Source organism: Protomyctophum bolini (assembly GCF_963924005.1).
Source record: "Protomyctophum bolini genome assembly, chromosome: 23".
Taxonomy (NCBI): Eukaryota; Metazoa; Chordata; class Actinopteri; order Myctophiformes; family Myctophidae; genus Protomyctophum; species Protomyctophum bolini.
In genome coordinates, this window is record NC_137884.1 from 24,958,283 (window position 1) to 24,979,639 (window position 21,357).

Sequence of the window (21,357 nt, forward strand, 5' to 3'; positions counted from 1 at the left end):
TCAGGTCACGTTAATGTGCAGATCTTGAGAGAATTGAAAAAACTATAATTTTCCTCTGTGACACAAAAACCTATAGTGTTATAAATAACTAGAACTGTGGCCACCGGCCTACTTTCAGGAATGATGCAAGTTGGGAACCTAGTATGCAATACCCGTTGTCATAGCACCCGTTTTAACCGTCTGTCTGTGTCCCTTTTGCGCCCTTATATGGAGATCTCTGTATCTATCTGTCTGTCTGTCTGTCTGTCTGTCTGTCTGTCTGTCTGTCTGTCTGTCTGTCTGTCTGTGTCTGAAGAGTGCAAACTGACTGTGAAAAGTGTACTGGTTAAGTAATCAATTGGCAGGTGTGGGGTTGCCATGGCAATCAATTGGCTGAGGCAGAGGCTGGGAAATGTACAGCCTTTTGTGGCGGTTCTGGAGAACCGTGGGTCCGACCGCCTCGACACCGGGCCCTGCACTCCCTGTGGGGGGGCGTGCACTGGAACGTGTGTGTCAAATATGAAGTCGTTGGAGCGAACGGTTCTCGAGTTACGTGGATTACAGACGTACCGTACATTCACACGTAAAGAGACTTGTTGCATTTGAGTATACTGTTTTTTTTCCCCACCATAACATCCCACCCTCCTGTTTTAATTAAAACTTGGAACCTCCTGGGAAAAGTAATCATGTCAGTTGGCTGTACACACACACACACACACACACACGCACACGCACGCACGCACACACACACACACACACACACACACACACACACACACACACACACACACACACAGCAGCAGCAACACAGCCACTGTACATGCTGTACTGTACTCTGTATCCGCTCATAAATCCCCATGGAGATTCGTCTTGTGCTCTGAGAGGAAGGTACACACTGTAACCAAATGGACCCGGGGGGGGGACGGTCTCTAACCAACAGAATGCATGGCGAGCATTTTATTATCAAGGCCCTGTGTGGTAATCCCAGCCGCTAGTCGATATACTCCTCCCATCAGGAACGCTATTATGATAACGACGAGGTCGCGTGAGGTTCTGTAAACTCTAACCACTGCCTCTATGAGGTCTGTAAACTCTAACCACTGCCTCTCTGAGGTCTGTAAACTCTATAACCACTGCCTCTATGAGGTCTGTAAACTCTGACCACTGCCTCTATGAGGTCTGTAAACTCTGACCACTGCCTCTATGAGGTCTGTAAACTCTAACCACTGCCTCTCTATGAGGTCTGTAAACTCTGACCACTGCCTCTATGAGGTCTGTAAACTCTGACCACTGCCTCTATGAGGTCTGTAAACTCTAACCACTGCCTCTCTATGAGGTCTGTAAACTCTGACCACTGCCTCTATGAGGTCTGTAAACTCTGACCACTGCCTCTATGAGGTCTGTAAACTCTGACCACGGCCTCTATGAGGTCTGTAAACTCTAACCACTGCCTCTATGAGGTCTGTAAACTCTGACCACTGCCTCTATGAGGTCTGTAAACTCTGACCACGGCCTCTATGAGGTCTGTAAACTCTGACCACTGCCTCTTATGAGGTCTGTAAACTCTGACCACTGCCTCTATGAGGTCTGTAAACTCTGACCACTGCCTCTCTGGGGTCGATTCAGGGAAATGCAGCTTTCCAACAGTTCTTTGAATATTTTAGTTTTTATTGTCTTAATATTTAGTATTGCTGTATAATAATGTATTTTCCTGTTGGGTTTGGTGTATCTCGGAGCCCCTCGGCCTCAACTGTACTCAAGCGTGCTCTGTGATGATGATGTCGTGATGATGATGTCATGACGGTGATGTCATGATGATGTCATATCTCCCCTCTAGGTGAGCGTGCTCAGTGAAGGCCAGGATGAACGGCTACACCCCCCCTCACCCTTCGGCTGTGTTCGCCGCCTACAACGCACCGCTCAAGTGAGTACCCTAACGCCTAACGCCTAACGCCTAACTCCTAACCCCTAACCCCTAACTCCTAACTCCTAACCCCTAACCCCTAACTCCTAACTCCTAACCCCTAACCCCTAACTCCTAACTCCTAACCACTAACTCATAACTCGTAACACTACAACTCACAGAATTGTGAACTCCAGGACCGAGATTTTATATCTTTTTATTTTGAAAGCCGTTTCACTCGGAAACCGAGACCCAGGAAGTGAATGAATAACCGCAACAGGTCAACAGGTCCCGCCAACGTTATTTAATTCACCCAAAACATACATTTAGTAACCGAGGATCACATCAATTAGAGAAAAATGAGACGCAAATCAATCTGTTTTGAGCCAAAAAAGAAGAATCCGAGATATTAGGATTCTAAAAACTCCTAGTCCTAACTGGATCATTGTGAGAACATTTCCAAATATATCTGACATTGAGACAGAGAAGAAAACCAGATAAAGGGTCTCTCTCTCTCTCTCTCTCTCTCTCTCTCTCTCTCTCTCTCTCTCTTCTTTCACTGTCTCTCTCTTGTCTTTCACTGTCTCTCTCTCTCTCTCTCTCTCTCTCTCTCTCTCTCTCTCGTCGGTCCCTCAAGTAGTCACTGCCTGCCCTGCTCTCCAATAGTGTGTCGCACACGGACATGCACGCACACGCACACGCACACACACACACACACACACACACACACACACACACACACACACACACACACACACACACACACACACACACACACACACACACACACACACACATGGACAGGCACACACACACACACACATGGACAGGCACACACGCACGCGTGCGCGGGGTGCCCTATTTTCCCTCTCCTCTGGCCTCCTAACCTGTCCCCCCGTCCCCTGACAGGACAGAAGCAGCCCGCCTCACCACGGAGCCACGTGCGTGTGTCCTGAATACACACATTTGAAATGTTTATTTATGTCCACATAAAGTACAGGAATACCTTGTACAAAGGACATAAACACTGACCGGGCAGTTTGACAGAAGGAGAGCAGCCAGTTACAACGTGCATGGACAGCAAAGCATGGTTACATACAGTACAGCTGACATGTCGGACACAGGACAGCATCGTTACATACAGTACAGCTGATATGTCAGACACAGGACAGCATCGTTACATACAGTACAGCTGACATGTCAGACACAGGACAGCATCGTTACATACAGTACAGCTGACATGTCGGACACAGGACAGCATCGTTACATACAGTACAGCTGACATGTCAGACACAGGACAGCATCGTTACATACAGTACAGCTGACATGTCAGACACAGGGCAGCATGGTTACATACAGTACAGCTGACATGTCGGACACAGGACAGCATCGTTACATACAGTACAGCTGACATGTCGGACACAGGACAGCATCGTTACATACAGTACAGCTGACATGTCAGACACAGGACAGCATCGTTACATACAGTACAGCTGACATGTCAGACACAGGACAGCATCGTTACATACAGTACAGCTGACATGTCAGACACAGGACAGCATCGTTACATACAGTACAGCTGACATGTTGGACACAGGACAGCATCGTTACATACAGTACAGCTGACATGTCAGACACAGGACAGCATCGTTACATACAGTACAGCTGACATGTCGGACACAGGACAGCATCGTTACATACAGTACAGCTGACATGTCAGACACAGGACAGCATCGTTACATACAGTACAGCTGACATGTCAGACACAGGACAGCATCGTTACATACAGTACAGCTGACATGTGGGACACAGGACAGCATCGTTACATACAGTACAGCTGACATGTCAGACACAGGACAGCATCGTTACATACAGTACAGCTGACATGTCAGACACAGGGCAGCATCGTTACATACAGTACAGCTGGCATGTCGGACACAGGGCAGCATCGTTACATACAGTACAGCTGACATGTCAGACACAGGACAGCATCGTTACATACAGTACAGCTGACATGTCAGGACACAGGACAGCATCGTTACATACAGTACAGCTGACATGTCAGACACAGGGCAGCATCGTTACATACAGTACAGCTGGCATGTCGGACACAGGGCAGCATCGTTACATACAGTACAGCTGACATGTCAGACACAGGACAGCATCGTTACATACAGTACAGCTGACATGTCGGACACAGGACAGCATCGTTACATACAGTACAGTACAGCTGACATGTCAGACACAGGACAGCATCGTTACATACAGTACAGCTGACATGTCAGACACAGGACAGCATCGTTACATACAGTACAGCTGACATGTGGGACACAGGGCAGCATCGTTACATACAGTACAGCTGACATGTCGGACACAGGACAGCATCGTTACATACAGTACAGTACAGCTGACATGTCAGGACACAGGACAGCATCGTTACATACAGTACAGCTGACATGTCAGACACAGGGCAGCATCGTTACATACAGTACAGCTGACATGTCAGACACAGGACAGCATCGTTACATACAGTACAGCTGACATGTGGGACACAGGACAGCATCGTTACATACAGTACAGCTGACATGTGGGACACAGGACAGCATCGTTACATACAGTACAGCTGACATGTCGGACACAGGAGAGCATCGTTACATACAGTACAGCATGTCACACACATGGACAGCGCTCAGTTTTCTGACCCCTCAATGACGCCACTCTCCTAGTCGACACCACTCTGATTGGACCATCCAGCTGCCGTGCCAATCAAATCCATTCATTATTGATTGACGTGAAGTGTCAAGAATCTCGTTAGCATCTCGTTAGCGTGGGTGACTCGCATATGGGTGACACACACACGGGTGTCACTTGAGTACCAGTAGGGATATGGAGCTCGAGTGTGTGTGTGTGTGTGTGTGTGTGTGTGTGTCTCTCTCTCCTCACACTCTATTGCATGTTCTACACTCCCTCTGCCAACCTGGGGAGAGCAAAGGACTGACCTCATGCTTCCTGTGTTGTGTATCTCTTTGTCTCCCTCCAGTGGCCAAACCTTGCCAAGGTCTCCCGAGCGCCAGCACAAAGCCAAGCCCAAATCCAGTGCTAAAGCTATCTATGGTGAGTGTGTGTGTGTGTGTGTGTGTGTGTGCGTGCGTGTGTGTGTGTGTGCGTGTGTAAGAACAAGTTAGACAAGTTTCTTTGTGTGTGAAGCGCATTTCAACGCGACAACAATGCAATTCAACGTGTGCTTTTTAATAAAATATTTCAAGCATTAAGATATTTAGAAACAACATAGTATGTTAGTTTGTAGCATAATTTGCAGATGGTGGACGCATGGATCATTTTATCGTCTACTCAGTCTCATGTGAACACCCCAGACAGTTTATAATTCTCATGTGAACACCCCAGACAGTTTTTATGTTTTAACCCATTCAGAACGGGAACCCTTTTTGGTGTTTTAACAATTTAAAAAAAAAAACGTTATCTGTTGAAAAATAGCAGATCTACAAGCTCTATAGCGCGGCACTCGTAGATCTGCTATTTTTGGAAAATCTTGAAAATGTGGCGCAAATCTTTGTATATTCTTTCAGAGCGAATGGTTTTAACTCAGATCTTTGCTTCTGGGGGTGTGGGTGGGTGGGGGGGTCCATGGAACAACATATTTTCAGATGGGGGTCCGCGGCCAATTACAGATAGTTCTGGGGTCCTTGACATGAAATAGTGTGAGAACGACTCACAGAAACATGAGGGTTTTCAGAAAACATTTTGTGGAATCTGGTCTCATGGGTTTAAAAGTAATTATTATTTTTATGCCAATACTTTGTATTGTACTTCAGTACTTTTACTGAAGTAAATGTTGATTGAGTAATGAGTATTTCTACATTGCAGTTTTGATACTTTTACTTTAAGTAAAAAAAACACGCAAGTACTTTTTTTTTTTTTTTGCACCCCGGCTGGTCTTATCTTTAGTGTTCAGCTCTGCTCTGTCCCGTAAACACACCTCCCACACTGTGTGTGTGTGTGTGTGTGTGTGTGCCAGGAGGTCATTGTGTGTGTTTACACGTGCACGTGTCAGTGTGTTTCTTCTTTGCTGTGGTGTATCCATGGCAACGCACCCACGGTTGCTAGGCAACCGTTGACACCCCTCTCCCTCTCCTCTCCTCTCCTCTCCTCTCCTCTCCTCTCCTCTCCTCTCCTCTCCTCTCCTCTCCTCTCCTCTCCTCTCCTCTCCTCTCCTCTCCTCTCCTCTCCTCTCCTCTCCTCTCCTCTCCTCTCCTCTCCTCTCCTCCCTTTTCCTCTTCTGCCCTCTCCTCTCCTCTCCTCTCCTCTCTTCTCCCCTCCCTTCTCCTCTCCTCTCCTCTCATCCCAAACATTTCCCATAATTCACAGGGACAGATGGAATGTATTTCCTCCGCTCGTCTGCCAAAAAGAAGAAAGGTAGACGCCAGCTGTGTGTGTGTGTGCGTGTGTGTGTGTGTGTGTGTGTGTGTGTGTGTGTGTTCTGGGTTGGGGAGGGTGCATGTGTTTTGTGTGCTGCTGTGGTGTGGAGGAGTTCACAATCATCATGATTATGAACGTCAACGAAGATCTGGATCTGTCTCTCTCGACACGTTGTGAGCTTGTAGATCTGCTATTTTCAGTTTGCAACCAAGTGTAAAATGACTTATACTGGATCTCTTGTCCACTATAGTCCCTTCCTAACATTTTAGTCTAGTTTTTATCTGTTGACGAAATTGTCAATATATTTAGTCTTAGTTTTAGTCATCATAGCTTAGTTTTAATTTAGTTTCCATTTCGTTTTTGTCAGTGAAAAAAGGTAGTCGACAAAAAAAAAAAATTGTCATAGTTTTAGTCGATGAAATAAACGTAAAATGAGCTGATGTAATCCACGTTCCGATTGGCTAAACGAGTCCTTTGCAGCCCTGCGTATCATAGGCTACGTTAAATCTTCCACGGACCAATGGGGTGCCGGCTTCTTCTTTCCACAGGCACAGGCACACACACACACACACACACACACACACACACACACGCACCTGTCCTTAACTGCCAGTAACCAGATCCCTGGTCGCTCAACCCCCTCTTGTCACTCAATATGGGGCGTGTGTAAAGTGTGTAATTAGTAATTAATTAATGTTAAAACATTTTCAGAACCACTGGTGTGGTTGAGTGCATCTCTCTCGTATTCATAATGAGTGTCTCTCTATGTCTCTCTCTCTCTCTCTAGTACATGGTAAAGGTCTCTCTCTCTCTCTCTCTCTCTCTCTCTCTCTCTCTCTCTCTCTCTAGTACATGGTAAAGGTGTCTCTCTCTCTCTCTCTCTCTCTCCAGATCAAAGGAAACACTTCACCAAAACGAGCATCAACAGCTTGACGGACACGTCTCAATATCATGTGGAGGTAGGCGGAGAAACGCTGTCCCGACCAATGACTGTCTGAGTACACGAATGAGTGACAAGCTGTCCCGACCAATGACTGTCTGAGTACGCGAATGAGTGACAAGCTGTCCCGACCAATGACTGACTTGAGTACACGGATGAGTGACAAGCTGTCCCGATCAATGACTGACTTGAGTACACGAATGAGTGAATGAATTGGAATTGGAATTATGAGTGCCACTTCAACCACGTTAGGAGTCATATTATTATTTTGCCATTTTTACAAATTGCAGTGTTTAGCCCCCTTTTCATTTTATATGGTTATAATGTGGTTAAATTATTCATGTAGAAAACGGAAGAAGAAATGATTATTACAACTAAAGCTAGCAAAATAAACTAGAATAAAAACAGTACAGTAGTACAGTATAGTGCATCCCGTGGATGCAGAGGTCGTTGTTTTATTGCGTCCCTGAACTATAAACTGTGTTTTGGGATACAGAATGCTCCCTGTTTTAATCTCTGCACCTTCCTGTTGTGTTTCAGCATCTGACCACCTTCCTGTTGTGTTTCAGCATCTGACCACCTTCCTGTTGTGTTTCAGCATCTGACCACCTTCCTGTTGTGTTTCAGCATCTGACCACCTTCGTGTTGTTTCAGCATCTGACCACCTTCCTGTTGTGTTTCAGCATCTGACCACCTTCGTGTTGGACCGTAAGGATGGCATGGTCACCATCGAGGACGGTATCCGTAAGCTCCGCCTTCTAGACGCCAAGGGCAAGGTGTGTGTATGGACCCGTTAAAACGCTTAATTCCAAACGTCAATAGAGCGTCGCAGTCCCGCCACCCCCTCGAGATACCCGGAAAATAAATCCCCGTTCATTTTCCTCATAGACTTTTCAGAAAGTATTTATTTAAAGACGTTTATACGCCACAGACAAAGCCAACTCTTGTCGTGACGAATCATGACAACAAACACAATTTTTCGGGCTGAACAAATAATTAGAAAGAAGAAGAAAACGGCAGGTTACAACACTTTGTTTTTCTTCTTTGTAATTATTTGTTCGGCCCAAAATATTGTGTTTGTTCTCTTGATTTGTCACGACAAGAGTTGGCTTCGTACGACGCTTATAAGGTCTTTAAATAAATACGTTTTGAAATGTCTATGGGGAAAAATGCATTGGGAACTATATTTCCTGGGCCTGGCGTCGTCATGAAAGGGGGCGGGACTGCGACATCCACACAGAACAGTCCTATTTAATTGTATTAAACAAACTTTGCAGATAGAAATGAGGCTAATTCAAGCTTTCCGTACAGCTGTAATGTTGGTGAGTTTGACGTTGTTTAATATAAATAATTAGGACTTTTCCGTGTGGATGAATGGGCTCTCTATGGGAAGTTGCACCTCTACTTAGCACCTCGCTGGCAAGACGCCTGCGGTCTGAATATGGCCAATGGCAAGCTTGTTTTAAATAATTTTGACAAACCAATAAAGTTATGTTTGATATCCAGGTGTTTTTATAAAGATACAAATGTTGTGTTTTTCCAGGTGTGGACTCAGGACATGTTGCTGCAGGTGGAGGACAAGGCTGTCAGCCTGCACGACCTGGAGACCAAGGTAGAGAGACCTTTACCACGTACTAGAGAGAGAGAGAGAGATCTTTACGATGTACGAGAGAGAGAGAGAGAGAGAGAGAGAGAGACCTTTACCATGTACTAGAGAGAGAGAGATAACTAGAGAGAGAGAGACCTTTACCATGTACTAGAGAGAGAGAGAACTAGAGAGAGAGAGAGAGAGAGATACCATTGTACCATTCATTCATTCATTGTACCATTACCATTGTACCAAAATTGTACCAATGAATGAATGAAACTTTATTGACAGCCGTAGCCAGTAGATGACAGACAACAATTAAAAACATACAAAACAGTTACAAATAAATACATTGGTTCATAAAACTCTAAAACTCTCTCGTAAAAAAAAGAAGAAAATCTATAAGAGGCACTCGTACCAATGTTTCCACATCAAGGAGCGGTATCTAACAGTGCTAAACCTGGGATTAGTCAACATCTTAATCACATTATTAAGTGACCCATCAAGTCTGCTTTTAAAGCTGAACATGAGGTTTCTCAAGAGAGCCTGGAAGGTGGTTAGACCAGAGTCGCAGAAGAGCTGACTAGCACTGCCACCCCTAGGCTATAAGCGATCTGATAGTGATTTCACTATCAGATCGCTTATAGGTACAATTTTGGTATGTTTTGGTATGCATGTTTCACTTTCAATCAATCTGTATCTGTAGGGCTGCAGGCCATCAGAAATGACTTTGGACAGATGGAAAAAAAACTTTAGTTAAACTTGTTGCAGAGTGACAGATTACTTTACCTGGACTGGGTTACATTTTCTGATAGTGCTGACACATAACAATCCCATCTAGTGTTTCGTTAGCGCGACGGAACGTGACAGGATATAGGCTACAGCTGAGCTCGTTATAAACACAGTAACACACAGGTTGAAACAAGGTGGTAAAAAGAAGGAGTGGACAGTGATGTCACTGTTATGCAACACGGAAGTAGTATGGACTTGAAGCCGTTTATAAACCAGTCCCCCCTCCTCAGAAGGAGCTGGAGAACTTCCCCATGGCGACGCTCCAACACTGCCAGGCTGTGATGAACTCCTGCAGCTACGACTCCATCCTGGCTCTGGTCTGCAAGGAGCCGGGTCAGAACCGCGCAGACCTGCACCTGTTCCACTGTCAGGACATCAAGGTACTGTTCTGGTCCACTGTCAGGACGTTAAGGTACTGTTCTGTTCCACTGTCAGGACATTAAGGTACTGTTCTGTTCCACTGTCAGGACGTTAAGGTACTGTTCTGTTCCACTGTCAGGACATTAAGGTACTGTTCTGGTCCACTGTCAGGACATTGAGGTACTGTTCTGGTCCACTGTCGGGACATTAACCCATTTAGGACTGAGGTCGATTCAAAAAAGGCTTCTAAATCCTGACAGTTTTCTGAAAAGCCCTTGTTTCTGTCAGTGCACGGTGCTCAACCTTTTTCACGTCAAGGACCCCCAGAATTATCTGTATTTGGCCGTGGACCCCCATCTCAAAATATGTTGCTTCCAGGGACACCCCTGGAAGCAAACATTTGAGTTAAAAACGCTCTGAAATAGACATTTTTACATTTTGTATAGAACCTGGTCTCAGTCCTGAAGTAATAACTCAAACTGTGTTTGATGTTTGTTGTCCCTCCCCCACGCAGGCCAACCTGATCCAGGCAGACATAGAAAGTGCCATGCTGGATGCCAAAGGAGGGAAGGTGAAGAGGAGGCCCGACGCTCTGAAGTCAGTGTTTACATACATTACATTCACTGATGATGATGATGATGATATGCAGTGTTGTTTTTGGCAGCAAATTGTGATTTTTAGTCATAGTCTTTTTGAATAGTTTTCATTGCATTTTAGTCAATTGGAATGTTCTAGTGTTAGTCCAGTTTTGGGGGAATGAGCTGCACACACATAATAATAATAATAATAATAATAATACATTTTATTTATATGGCGCCTTTCAGGTCACTCAAGGTCGCCTAACAAAACAGAAAATAAGTACAATACAATAAAGCAAGTTTAAAACACACACAAAGGCCTGCAGCAGACTTGTGTGTGGGAGTAAGCTTGTCTGAATAGTTGAGTTTTGAGGTGGGATTTGAAGGTGGGGAGTGAGTCCATGTTTCGAATGTCGGGGGGGGGAAGGCTGTTCCAGAGGCGAGGGGCAGAGCGGCTGAAAGCTCTACCCCCCATGGTGGACAAACGAGCTGGGGGAACAGTGAGGTTGGTGGAGGAGGCAGACCTAAGTGACCGGGTGGGAGTGTTGATATGGATGAGATCAGACGGGTATGGGGGGGAGAGGTTATGGATGGCATTGAATGTGTTGAGGAGGATCTTGTAATCTATGCGGTATTTGATGGGTAGCCAGTGGAGTTGGTGAAGAACGGGGGTGATGTGGGAGATGGCAGGGGTTTTGGTGATGATGCGGGCTGCAGCGTTCTGGACCAGTTGGATTTTATGGAGGAGTTTGTGGGGAAGACCGAAGAGAAGGGAGTTGCAGTAATCGAGGCGGGAGGTGACCAGAGAAAGGACTAGGATGGCAGTGTTGTTGGGGGTGAGTGAAGGGCGGAGGCGGTTGATGTTGCGGAGGTGAAAGTAGGCGGACCGGATGGTGTTATTGATGTGGGTATGGAAAGATAGGGTGCTGTCGAGGACGACACCCAGACTCTTGACCTGGGGGGAACGGGAAACCGAGGAGTTGTCAATGGTGAGTGCACATGCACAAGCACGCTTATCTATACAGTTGTCAACCTTTCAACAATGTAAGCGAGTGTGCGTGATCACTCTCTCTCTCTCTCTCTCTCTCTCTCTCTCTCTCAATTCAATTCAATTCAATTCAATTCAACAGGCTTTATTGGCATGACGTTTTACAAGTGTTGCCAAAGCACAATCACAGATATTACAAACAACAACATAACAACATAATATCAATGACATGAAAAAATAAATTAAAATAATATAAAATAAAGCAGGTGGTGCAGAAAATAAAACATGGCATACTGTATGTGTGTCCTACTGGTTGTCCCTTTTCTTGTGACAGGAATTGACATATTTTGCAGCCAAAACTGCACATTCTTTCTGTTCCCCCAGAAGGACTGGTAATCTTTCCCTTTCTGTCATACTTCTGAATTCTGGGAAATTTGTTTCAAATTTTGGGAAGAACTCCTCTCTAATATTTGTGTAGTTTTTACATTGTGTTAAAAAGTGTAACTCTGTCTCTATAGCTCCGTCATCACAGTGACAGCACAGCCTCTCCTCTCTGGGCAGCCAGGTCTGTCTGTGTCTGCCCTTCTCTATTGCCAGACTATGATCACTCAGTCTGTACATTGTCAAAGTCTTTCTCAGGTTTTTGTCAGTTACTGTGGTTAGGTAGTCTGCCACAGTATACTGTCTGTTTAGAGCCAAATATGTTTCTAGTTTGTGTTGTGATTGTGTGAGTTCGTTCCAATATGTGATGCATTTATCTTTTTCTTTAGTTATAATTTGGTTGGGTCTAATCTTCTGAGTGATAGTGTAGCTGCACTGAGGCTGTCTGGGGTTTGTGATGTCAGAAGGTGAGAGGTCAGCTAGTTTCAAAACCAGCTGACTGAGGGGGCTCTTTTGGATGTCCAACTCTTGGCAGGCAAGGGCTTTATAATGGTAACAGGCAGGGTCACTCTTTTTAATATGGCTCCAGAATTTAATAGATCTTTTCTGTATATTTAGAAGTAAAGGATATTGGCCTAATTCAGCCCTGCATGCAGAGTTTGGGCATTTTCTTTGTACCCTGATAATAGTTTTGCAGAACTCTGCATGCAGGATCTCAACTGGATTTTTGTCCCATTTTGCCCAATCACTTTGTAATAAGGGACCCCATACCTCACTGCCATATAATGCAATTGATTCTATAACTGATTTAAATATTTTGAGCCATGTCCTAATGCCATGTCCTAATGTCTCTCTCTCTCTCTCTCTCTCTCTCTCTCTCAGGATGATCCTGAAGAGCGACGGGGTGATCCCGCCTCCCCCCGCCGCCCCCGCCCCCGAGCCCCCCCCCTCCAGCATGGGGGGGGTGGACGTGAAGGGCCGCGTGGCGGCCTGGTCGGCCTGGGCCAGCGAGCAGCAGGACTGTGAGTCCATTTGGTTCTCGTCCAAAACCTCTCTCCCATTGTTTATATTGTGTTTTAGTTTCCAAGATGGCCGCAGCGCCAGGAGTGAGTGGCCAAACATTTTGTTTGATGGGGGGGAAGGAGGGGGGGGCAGAACACATCCATCAAAGCTGTGTTCAGACACAAGTCCGGTGTCAGACACAAGGCAGGTGTCTTGAATGCAGCCCAGTAAGGTCATAATGTTGACCCCTCCCGCTCACCTCCGCCCCACTGTCAGACAGACAGGCTGACAGTGTGTCAGACAGACGGGCTGACAGTGTGTTAGACAGGCAGGCTGACAGTGTGTCAGACAGACAGGCTGACAGTGTGTCAGACAGACGGGCTGACAGTGTGTCAGACAGACGGGCTGACGTGTCGTCCTGTCTCTCTGTCACCAGACAACGACCAGAGGCCGTACGCGGAGGAGGGGGTGTGTCCAGAGATGATGGCCGCGCGGGTGGACCGCGACGTGGTGAGTTGTGGCCTTGACCTCTGACCTTTTGTACCGTGACGTGTCCGAGCTTAGCGTATCCATCAGGTCAAAACCACGGAGAGCGCCCTGGATCAGGAGAGACGAGGCGTTCTGTCTGCAGCGGTAATCTAGATAGGAAGTGACCGGACTGCGCATGAACATGAAAAGCGACGCGTAACGGTGTCCTTGGAGGTCAACTCAAAAATTAAAGGAAAAAATTCGGAATATTCTTCTCTCGTTTGGTATCATTGAGGATGTGCTAGGACGTGTACACACCCTATAGGACGTGTACACACCCTATAGGACGTGTTCACACCCTAGGACGTGTTCACACCCTAGTTGGATTGCTTCTGATGTGTGGACACGTTGGATGGACTGAACCTGTTAACACTAGAAGACCGTTTTTTTATTATTTTTAAGTTGATTATCTTTGCCCATGAAGCTTTCAGAAGGTTCCCCTTCCATGAGCATCATCATCCATCACCATTCTATCATCTCAGAAAATCTTGACATTTGAAAAAAAATCTAAATGTGAATTTAAGCACATGCAAATTTAGCTGATTTTATTTCAGACCTTCTAGTGTTAAATGTCTCTACGAGAAACGCTTTTTCGCCTGTTTTCCGAAAGTGTAAAATCAGCCATCACGATGGCATCAAGGCCTGCCCAAAACACATTTTAGATTTAGTCGACTAAAATCTTATGATATTCAGTCGACTAAAACTAGACTAACACTAAAACATTCCGGGTGACTAAAACTAAATGAAGTTTCAGTCCAAAGGCTATAATGACTAAAACTAATTTGCTGCCAAAAACAACACTGTTTCCAGACGTAAGACGGTTACATAAGAATCCAATACTAGTGTTGCGAGCCTCGACCAATCATTACTGTTGTTTGTTCGTTTAAGTTTAATCATTGGATAAAGTCACCTTGCTTGGCTTATCATCATCAGCCAATCAGAGTCAATATTTGATAAAAAAAATAAAATAGAAATGTGTTGCACAAGAAGTTAAAACAAAGGTTACACATGTCTGGTAGCTCGGGTTCAACGCACGCACGCACGCACGCACGGACACATGCACTCCGCAGCTCCAGATAGACAGCCTGGTGTTTTCACTAGGAGGTGTGTCTGTCTTTTAAAACAAAAGAGAAGATTATCAATGTTGTCGTTTTGCAGCAAATCCTCAACCACATCCTGGACGACATCGAGTTCTTGGTGACGTGCCTCCAGAAGGCCGCCGAGGCGTACCACCAGCTGTCCCGCAGGAAGAAGGCCAAGAAGGGCAAGAAGAAGAGCCCGGGAGGTGAGGCCGGGGTTCCAACCTTCGCTCGTTAGGGTTGGCACTCGAATCTTTTTTTTTTTTTTTTTTTTTTTATTAGGCATTTTTTGTATGACAATTTCAGAATATTATCGACAATGATAAGTAATTCAGTTAAATAAAAATGAAAAAAATAACAGGCAATGTAAATGTTCCACATACAATACATAATAAAAAAAGACATATGTGTGATAAACATGAAAAAACAAAAAACAAGTGTGAACAGACAAACAAAACAGACAACAGGACAGACACTCTTGCTCTCAAACTTCCAACATGTTGTTGTAAATTAAGTGAATTACAGACATTCTTTTTTTAAATAAGAAAAAATAAAATAAAGAAAAAACACTCGGTTCCTTTTTTTCCTTTTTGGCACTCGAATCTTAATTAATGGGCTTGAACCATTCGTTTTTTGTTTTTTTTTTAACTCGAAAATATTTCTCAGCGAGAATGCGATGTGCATAATAAGAGCACTATGTTCATGTTGTGTTTACATGTTACATGTTTAATCAGGGAGGCACACAAGCGATATACGTCGTCAAAAACTTTCTGCGCGAAGATCAAAGGCATGCAAGGCGCATTTGCGCACCAACAGCTGAGACAGTTATGTAGAGACATCTGACAGGCATTCAAAAGGAACTCAAATGTGACGTTAATGTCCTGTAAGTAGACTTAGAAATAAAACTGGTGTGTTGACTAATCATTATATGTGCCTCTTATTTTGAAGAGGAAGTTAGTGCACAAGAAGTCCGTTTCAGTTGTAAACAAGCTACTATGACACTTTCTCAAAGTTACGTCGTCCCCCCCAGCTCGAAGGTTATTTCTCTAATTAATTAGAAACGAATGGTTCGAAGGTTCGCTCAAAGATTCCTGCCGAAGGTTCGAGTCCTAAAAACAGGGCTATAGGGTACAGCCTTACCGGCGGCTAGTACTCAATGGTCTGGCACTGTTCTGTCTTTCATGTTAATATAAGTTGCCTCATGTCAACACACTTCTGTCCACCAGAGGGAGTTCTAACGCTGCGATCGAGGCCTCCGGGCGAGGACGAGTTTGTCGACTGCCTGCAGAAGTTTAAGCACGCCTTCAATCTGCTGGTGAGGTTACACTCATTCCTGTTACCTCATCGTTTATGTTACCTCATCATTATATGCTACCTTCAACCTGTTGGTGAACACACAGCAGTCATCAGGACCGGTATCTGGTACCGGCCCTGATGAAGACTGATGAAAACATGTTGGCTTTTTAACCCATTTTGGTGTTAGCATAATGTTGTGCTTTAGCTATTGAAAAATATCAGATCTACAAGCTCGTAGCGCGCCACCGAGTGGCGCGCTACGAGCTTGTAGGTCTGCTATTTTTGAAAAATCGAAGAACGACTGACGTAGAAGACATTTTTAGAATCTGATCTCAGGTCAGAATGAAAACTGTCAGGATGTAGAAGACATTTGTAGAATCTGATCTCAGGTCAGAATCAAAACTGTCAGGATGTAGAAGACACTTTTATAATCTGATCTCGGGTCAGAATGGGTTAAACATCTCTAATAAAGTACCTTGGTTTTATATCCCCACCCTCATTTTTACATCTTTTTGAGTGCTCGGGGATCACCTTTTTCTTCAGTATCCATTTAGATTCATCCATCCATTTTTTACTGGTGACTGATATTGTCCTTCTAATACGTGAGGGGACCGTGCTTCTTTTTAAAAAAAATTTTTTTGTATGTTTTCATGCAGCGTTGTTCTTTTCATTTTCCAAAATAAGTATTTAAAATGAATGAAAACATAATAAATAGATTCAACGACACCGTCTATGTGTGTGTGTGTGTGTGTGTGTGTGTGTGTGTGAGGGTGGAGACTAGCCTTGCTGCTAAATGCCTAAATAAATTATGAATTGTATTGTCAAGCTGCTGCTGTTTGTGTGTGTGTGTGTGTGTGTGTGTGTGTGTGCCCGTGTGTGCACGTGCATAATGCTAATGTCCTGGTGTTTTGCTGCCACCTACAGGCCAAACTGAGCGACCACATCCAGAACCCAAGTGCTCTTGACCTGGTGCACTTCCTGTTCACTCCACTGAGGATGGTAGGTGTCTGTCTGGTTGATTGATTGATTGATTGAACATTGTATTAACAGATTGTAGAATGGGGTACAGTTACAACCAGAAAAAAACACTATATTTTTTTTAGACTTGTTTACTTGTTTCCATCAGGGTCCTCCATTTTCAATTCATCAGAACATTTCAAGACGTACAAATATACACTTCTATGCAACAACAAAATAAATGTGTGTGTGTGTGTGTGTGTGTGTGCGCTCCCCAGGTGATCCAGACCTCCAGCGTGGAGCTAGCTCGCAGCGTGGTGGTTCCTCTGCTGAACAGAGAGACGGTGGACTTCCTCCAGAACTCACTCACTGCCGAGGAGAAGCACGTCTGGACGGCCCTGAGCGACGGATGGACCAGATGCAGGTGAGATGTCACCCTCACAAAAAACATGCAGTAATCCTGGTCTCTAAACTGCCTCCCCCTGGCCAGCCGGGGCGCCTGATGGAGGGGAAAGGAACTGGTTGGAATAACGTGTTCCTTCCACGCGCTACGTCGTCCAACCAGGGAAACTCCCCCCTGTCAGGTGTAAAGGAGCAACTTGGACACTCGGGCATGAAGGAAGCATGAGTTCAAGTCTGTTGCTCTCCCCTTGTCTCCCATATATGGGGACTAGGGCTAGAGCAGTAATTCAATGTAAATGTTTCCGTCCCATAGGTCGGAGTGGCCCTCGGAGCAGTAATTCAATGTAAATGTTTCCGTCCCATAGGTCGGAGTGGCCCTCGGAGCAGTAATTCAATGTAAATGTTTCCGTCCCATAGGTCGGAGTGGCCCTCGGAGCAGTAATTCAATGTAAATGTTTCCGTCCCATAGGTCGGAGTGGCCCTCGGAGCAGTAATTCAATGTAAATGTTTCCGTCCCATAGGTCGGAGTGGCCCTCAGGGCAGTATAATTCAATGTAAATGTTTCCGTCCCATAGGTCGGAGTGGCCCTCGGAGCAGTAATTCAATGTAAATGTTTCCGTCCCATAGGTCGGAGTGGCCCTCGGAGCAGTATAATTCAATGTAAATGTTTCCGTCCCATAGGTCGGAGTGGCCCTCGGAGCAGTAATTCAATGTAAATGTTTCCGTCCCATAGGTCGGAGTGGCCCTCGGAGCAGTAATTCAATGTAAATGTTTCCGTCCCATAGGTCGGAGTGGCCCTCGGAGCAGTTCTTCCCTGCGTGCGCGCTGCGTTTCCGTGACGGCTGGGAGCCTCCCGTCCTGGCGTTCCTGGGCCCGTCCCGAGAGCAGGAGATGACCCGCATCGCCCAGACCATCGCCCAATCCGAGGTCCAGAGACCAGACGGAGAGGTGAATAATAATAACAACCTCTTTAACACATTCTGGGCCGGAACCCCTTTTGGTGTTTTAAGCATTCTGTTGTACTTTAGCTGTTGAAAAAATAGCAGATCTACAAGCTCATAGCGCGGCACAGAGTGCCGCGCTACGAGCTTGTAGGTCTGCTATTTTTGAAAAATCGTGAAAATGTGGCCCAAGTCTTTGAATATATATTCTTTCAGAGCGAACGTTTTTTTTTAACTAAAATCTTTGCTACTGGGAGGGGGGGGGGGGTCTCCTGGAACAACATATTTTCAGATGGGGGGTCGGCGGCCAAATAAAGATAATTCTTTGGGGTCCTTGAGATGATATAGTTTGAGAACCACTGATAGAAACATGAGGCTTTTCAGAAAATTGTCATGATTTAGAAGACCTTTAAAAAACATGTTCCTCATGTCTATTGGACCGAGACCAGATAGATTCTACAAATGTCTTCTAAATCATCGTTTTCTGAAAATCTCATGCTTCTATATCAGTGGTTCTCAAACTATTTCATGTCAAGGAAACCCCAAAAACGATCTGTATTTGCCCATCTGAAAACATGTTGTTCCAGCTTGTGCCACCACTTACCCCTTATAGCTAAACTTATTTGGCATTTTTGACTATTTTGAAAAAGATTCATTTTTTTTCCCCGAATGTTCAACTGGCCAATCTACATGGACACGTTGTGAGCTCGTAGATTGGTATTTTAAATATGTTATTTTTTAAATAGTATAAAATGGCAAATAACTGTAGGGATAAGCCACGAAGGGTGGCCCAAGATATATAGGCCTATATATATATATATATATATATATATATATATATATATGGACATGTGGCTAAAAGTAAAAAGTAATTAGCTGTCCAAAATGAACACCGTTGAACTGTCTGTCGTCTCTACTTTTTCGTCGTCAGCGACTGCAGAATCAGAACCTTCCCTCGGCAGACGGGTACCACCAATCAGCAGACGGGTACCACCAATCAGCAGACCCGTACCACCCATCCGCAGACCCGTACCACCCCTCGACAGACCCGTACCACCAATCGGCAGACGGGTACCACCCCTCGACAGACCCGTACCACCAATCAGCAGACCCGTACCACCCCTCGACAGACCCGTACCTGCACCAATCAGCAGACGGGTACCAGCCCTCGGGGGCGGAGCGGTATGTGCTCAGCGAGCCGACCCACAGCAGCCTGACCATGACCATGCTGGACCAGGATCTGGCCATGGCCGCCTTTAGGCACGCCGTCAGCCGCCAGGCTGACCCTAGGTAACGGCCACGCCATGGAGAACCGCTCTCTCTGTCTCTCTATGTCTCTCTATGTCTCTCTCTCTCTGTCTGTACGGGTGTGATTTTTAATATTCTGTCTGTCTTCTCGTGACGGTAGAGAACTGAATACCGTTGTTGATTTTGTCAACTAAAATGTTACCTGCCTGCCTGCCTGCCTGCCTGCCTGCCTGCCTGTCTGTCTGTCTGTCTGTCTGTCTGTCTGCCTGCCTGCCTGCCTGTCTGTCTGCCTGTCTGTCTGCCCGTCTGTCTGTCTGCCTGCCTGCCTGCCTGCCTGCCTGCCTGCCTGCCTGCCTGCCTGCCTGCCTGCCTGCCTGTCTGTCTGCCTGTCTGTCTGCCCGTCTGTCTGCCTGACTGCCTGCCTGCCTGTCTGTCTGTCTGTCTGTCTGTCTGTCTGTCTGTCTGTCCAGAGTTCTGCTCAGGCTCTCTTTCCTCTTTCAGTTTTTCGGGACACTTCTCCATGGCTGTCAGATTGTTATATTAGTATTACCATGAAAACCTGCAAAACCTGTCCCGTTCGTCAGGTCACGCCACCGTATATGGTCAACGCTCCATATATGGCCGTCTCCATCTATGAAGATCACGACACTGACCTCATCAAACCCTGGATAGCCATACATGGAGAAGACTGGATCATCACCTAGATCTGCATATATGGAGCCGGACTGCAGCTCGATCTGACCTCAAGCCTCAAACCCTCAGATCTCCATATATGGAGCTGACATCCCATATGCCCTACCTGGGCCCTAATCAAACCGTGTACACTCAAGACACTGCCACCGCTGCCACCCTTAGATCTCCATATATGCAGCTGACCTGTTCTGACATTCCATATGTCGATCTGACCATGTAGACTCAAGACACGCTCCATATATGGCCAGTACAGAATTCATTCCATATGTTGATCTGGCCCCCCCATGTCAAAGCGCCAGCGCTCGCCCATCAGTCTGCTGTCCCCCAGGAGGATGCGTGCACGCAACACAATATTGTGAAGACTCATACATGTGTTATATGGCATGTTTGTATGTTAAAAATGGTAAATGGTGCAATTATATAGCGCCTTTATCCAAGGTGCTTTACATAGATTGTGGATTACATTCATCCATACACATTACACACACACATTCACACACCTTTACATAGATTGTGCATTACATTCACACATTCACACACCTTTACATAGATTGTGCATTACATTCACCCATTCACACACACACATTCACACACCTTTACATAGATTGTGCATTGCATTCACCCATTCACACACCTTTACATAGATTGTGCATTACATTCACCCATTCACACACACACACACACACACACACACACACACACACACACACACATTCACACACCTTTACATAGATTGTGCAATACATTCACCCATTCACACACACACATTCACACACCTTTACATAGATTGTGCATTACATTCACCCATTCACACACACACATTCACACACCTTTACATAGATTGTGCATTACATTCACACATTCACACACCTTTACATAGATTGTGCATTCCATTCACACACACACACACACACACACACACACACACACACACACACACCTTTACATAGATTGTGCATTACATTCACCCATTCACACACACATTCACACACGGATGGTGGAGTGAAAGCAAGGGGATTCAGAGTCTTGCTCAAGGACACTTCCACACTAACTCTGGGGGAGCCCACAGGGTTCAAACTGGCAACCTTGCGGTTACCATCCAGCCACTCTACCCCTGAGCCACCACTGCATACATAACATACATAATTATGTTATGTATGTTTGTATGTTGTGTGTTCACAGAGGTCAGCTGAAACCCTGTGTTGTGTGTTCACAGAGCATTGTGATAACTCATACATGTATATTAATATGTATGTTGTGTGTTT

General features: G+C 45.4%; 1 protein-coding gene across 1 annotated transcript in view; it reads left to right on the forward strand.

Annotated features, from left to right (window-relative positions):
• eps8a (EGFR pathway substrate 8a, signaling adaptor) overlaps positions 1–21,357 on the forward strand; it is a 51,932-nt gene that overhangs the window by 21,427 nt on the left and 9,148 nt on the right. The window contains exons 2-16 of the mRNA XM_080756965.1: positions 1,817–1,903; positions 4,923–4,996; positions 7,211–7,278; positions 7,943–8,035; positions 8,803–8,871; positions 9,870–10,019; positions 10,514–10,596; positions 12,829–12,968; positions 13,385–13,458; positions 14,635–14,761; positions 15,782–15,870; positions 16,776–16,850; positions 17,087–17,232; positions 17,996–18,158; positions 19,083–19,333. Coding sequence (XP_080613091.1) covers positions 1,842–1,903; positions 4,923–4,996; positions 7,211–7,278; positions 7,943–8,035; positions 8,803–8,871; positions 9,870–10,019; positions 10,514–10,596; positions 12,829–12,968; positions 13,385–13,458; positions 14,635–14,761; positions 15,782–15,870; positions 16,776–16,850; positions 17,087–17,232; positions 17,996–18,158; positions 19,083–19,333 — 1,664 coding nt within the window. The 5' untranslated portion in view covers positions 1,817–1,841. The remainder of the gene's footprint in view (positions 1–1,816; positions 1,904–4,922; positions 4,997–7,210; positions 7,279–7,942; positions 8,036–8,802; positions 8,872–9,869; positions 10,020–10,513; positions 10,597–12,828; positions 12,969–13,384; positions 13,459–14,634; positions 14,762–15,781; positions 15,871–16,775; positions 16,851–17,086; positions 17,233–17,995; positions 18,159–19,082; positions 19,334–21,357) is intronic.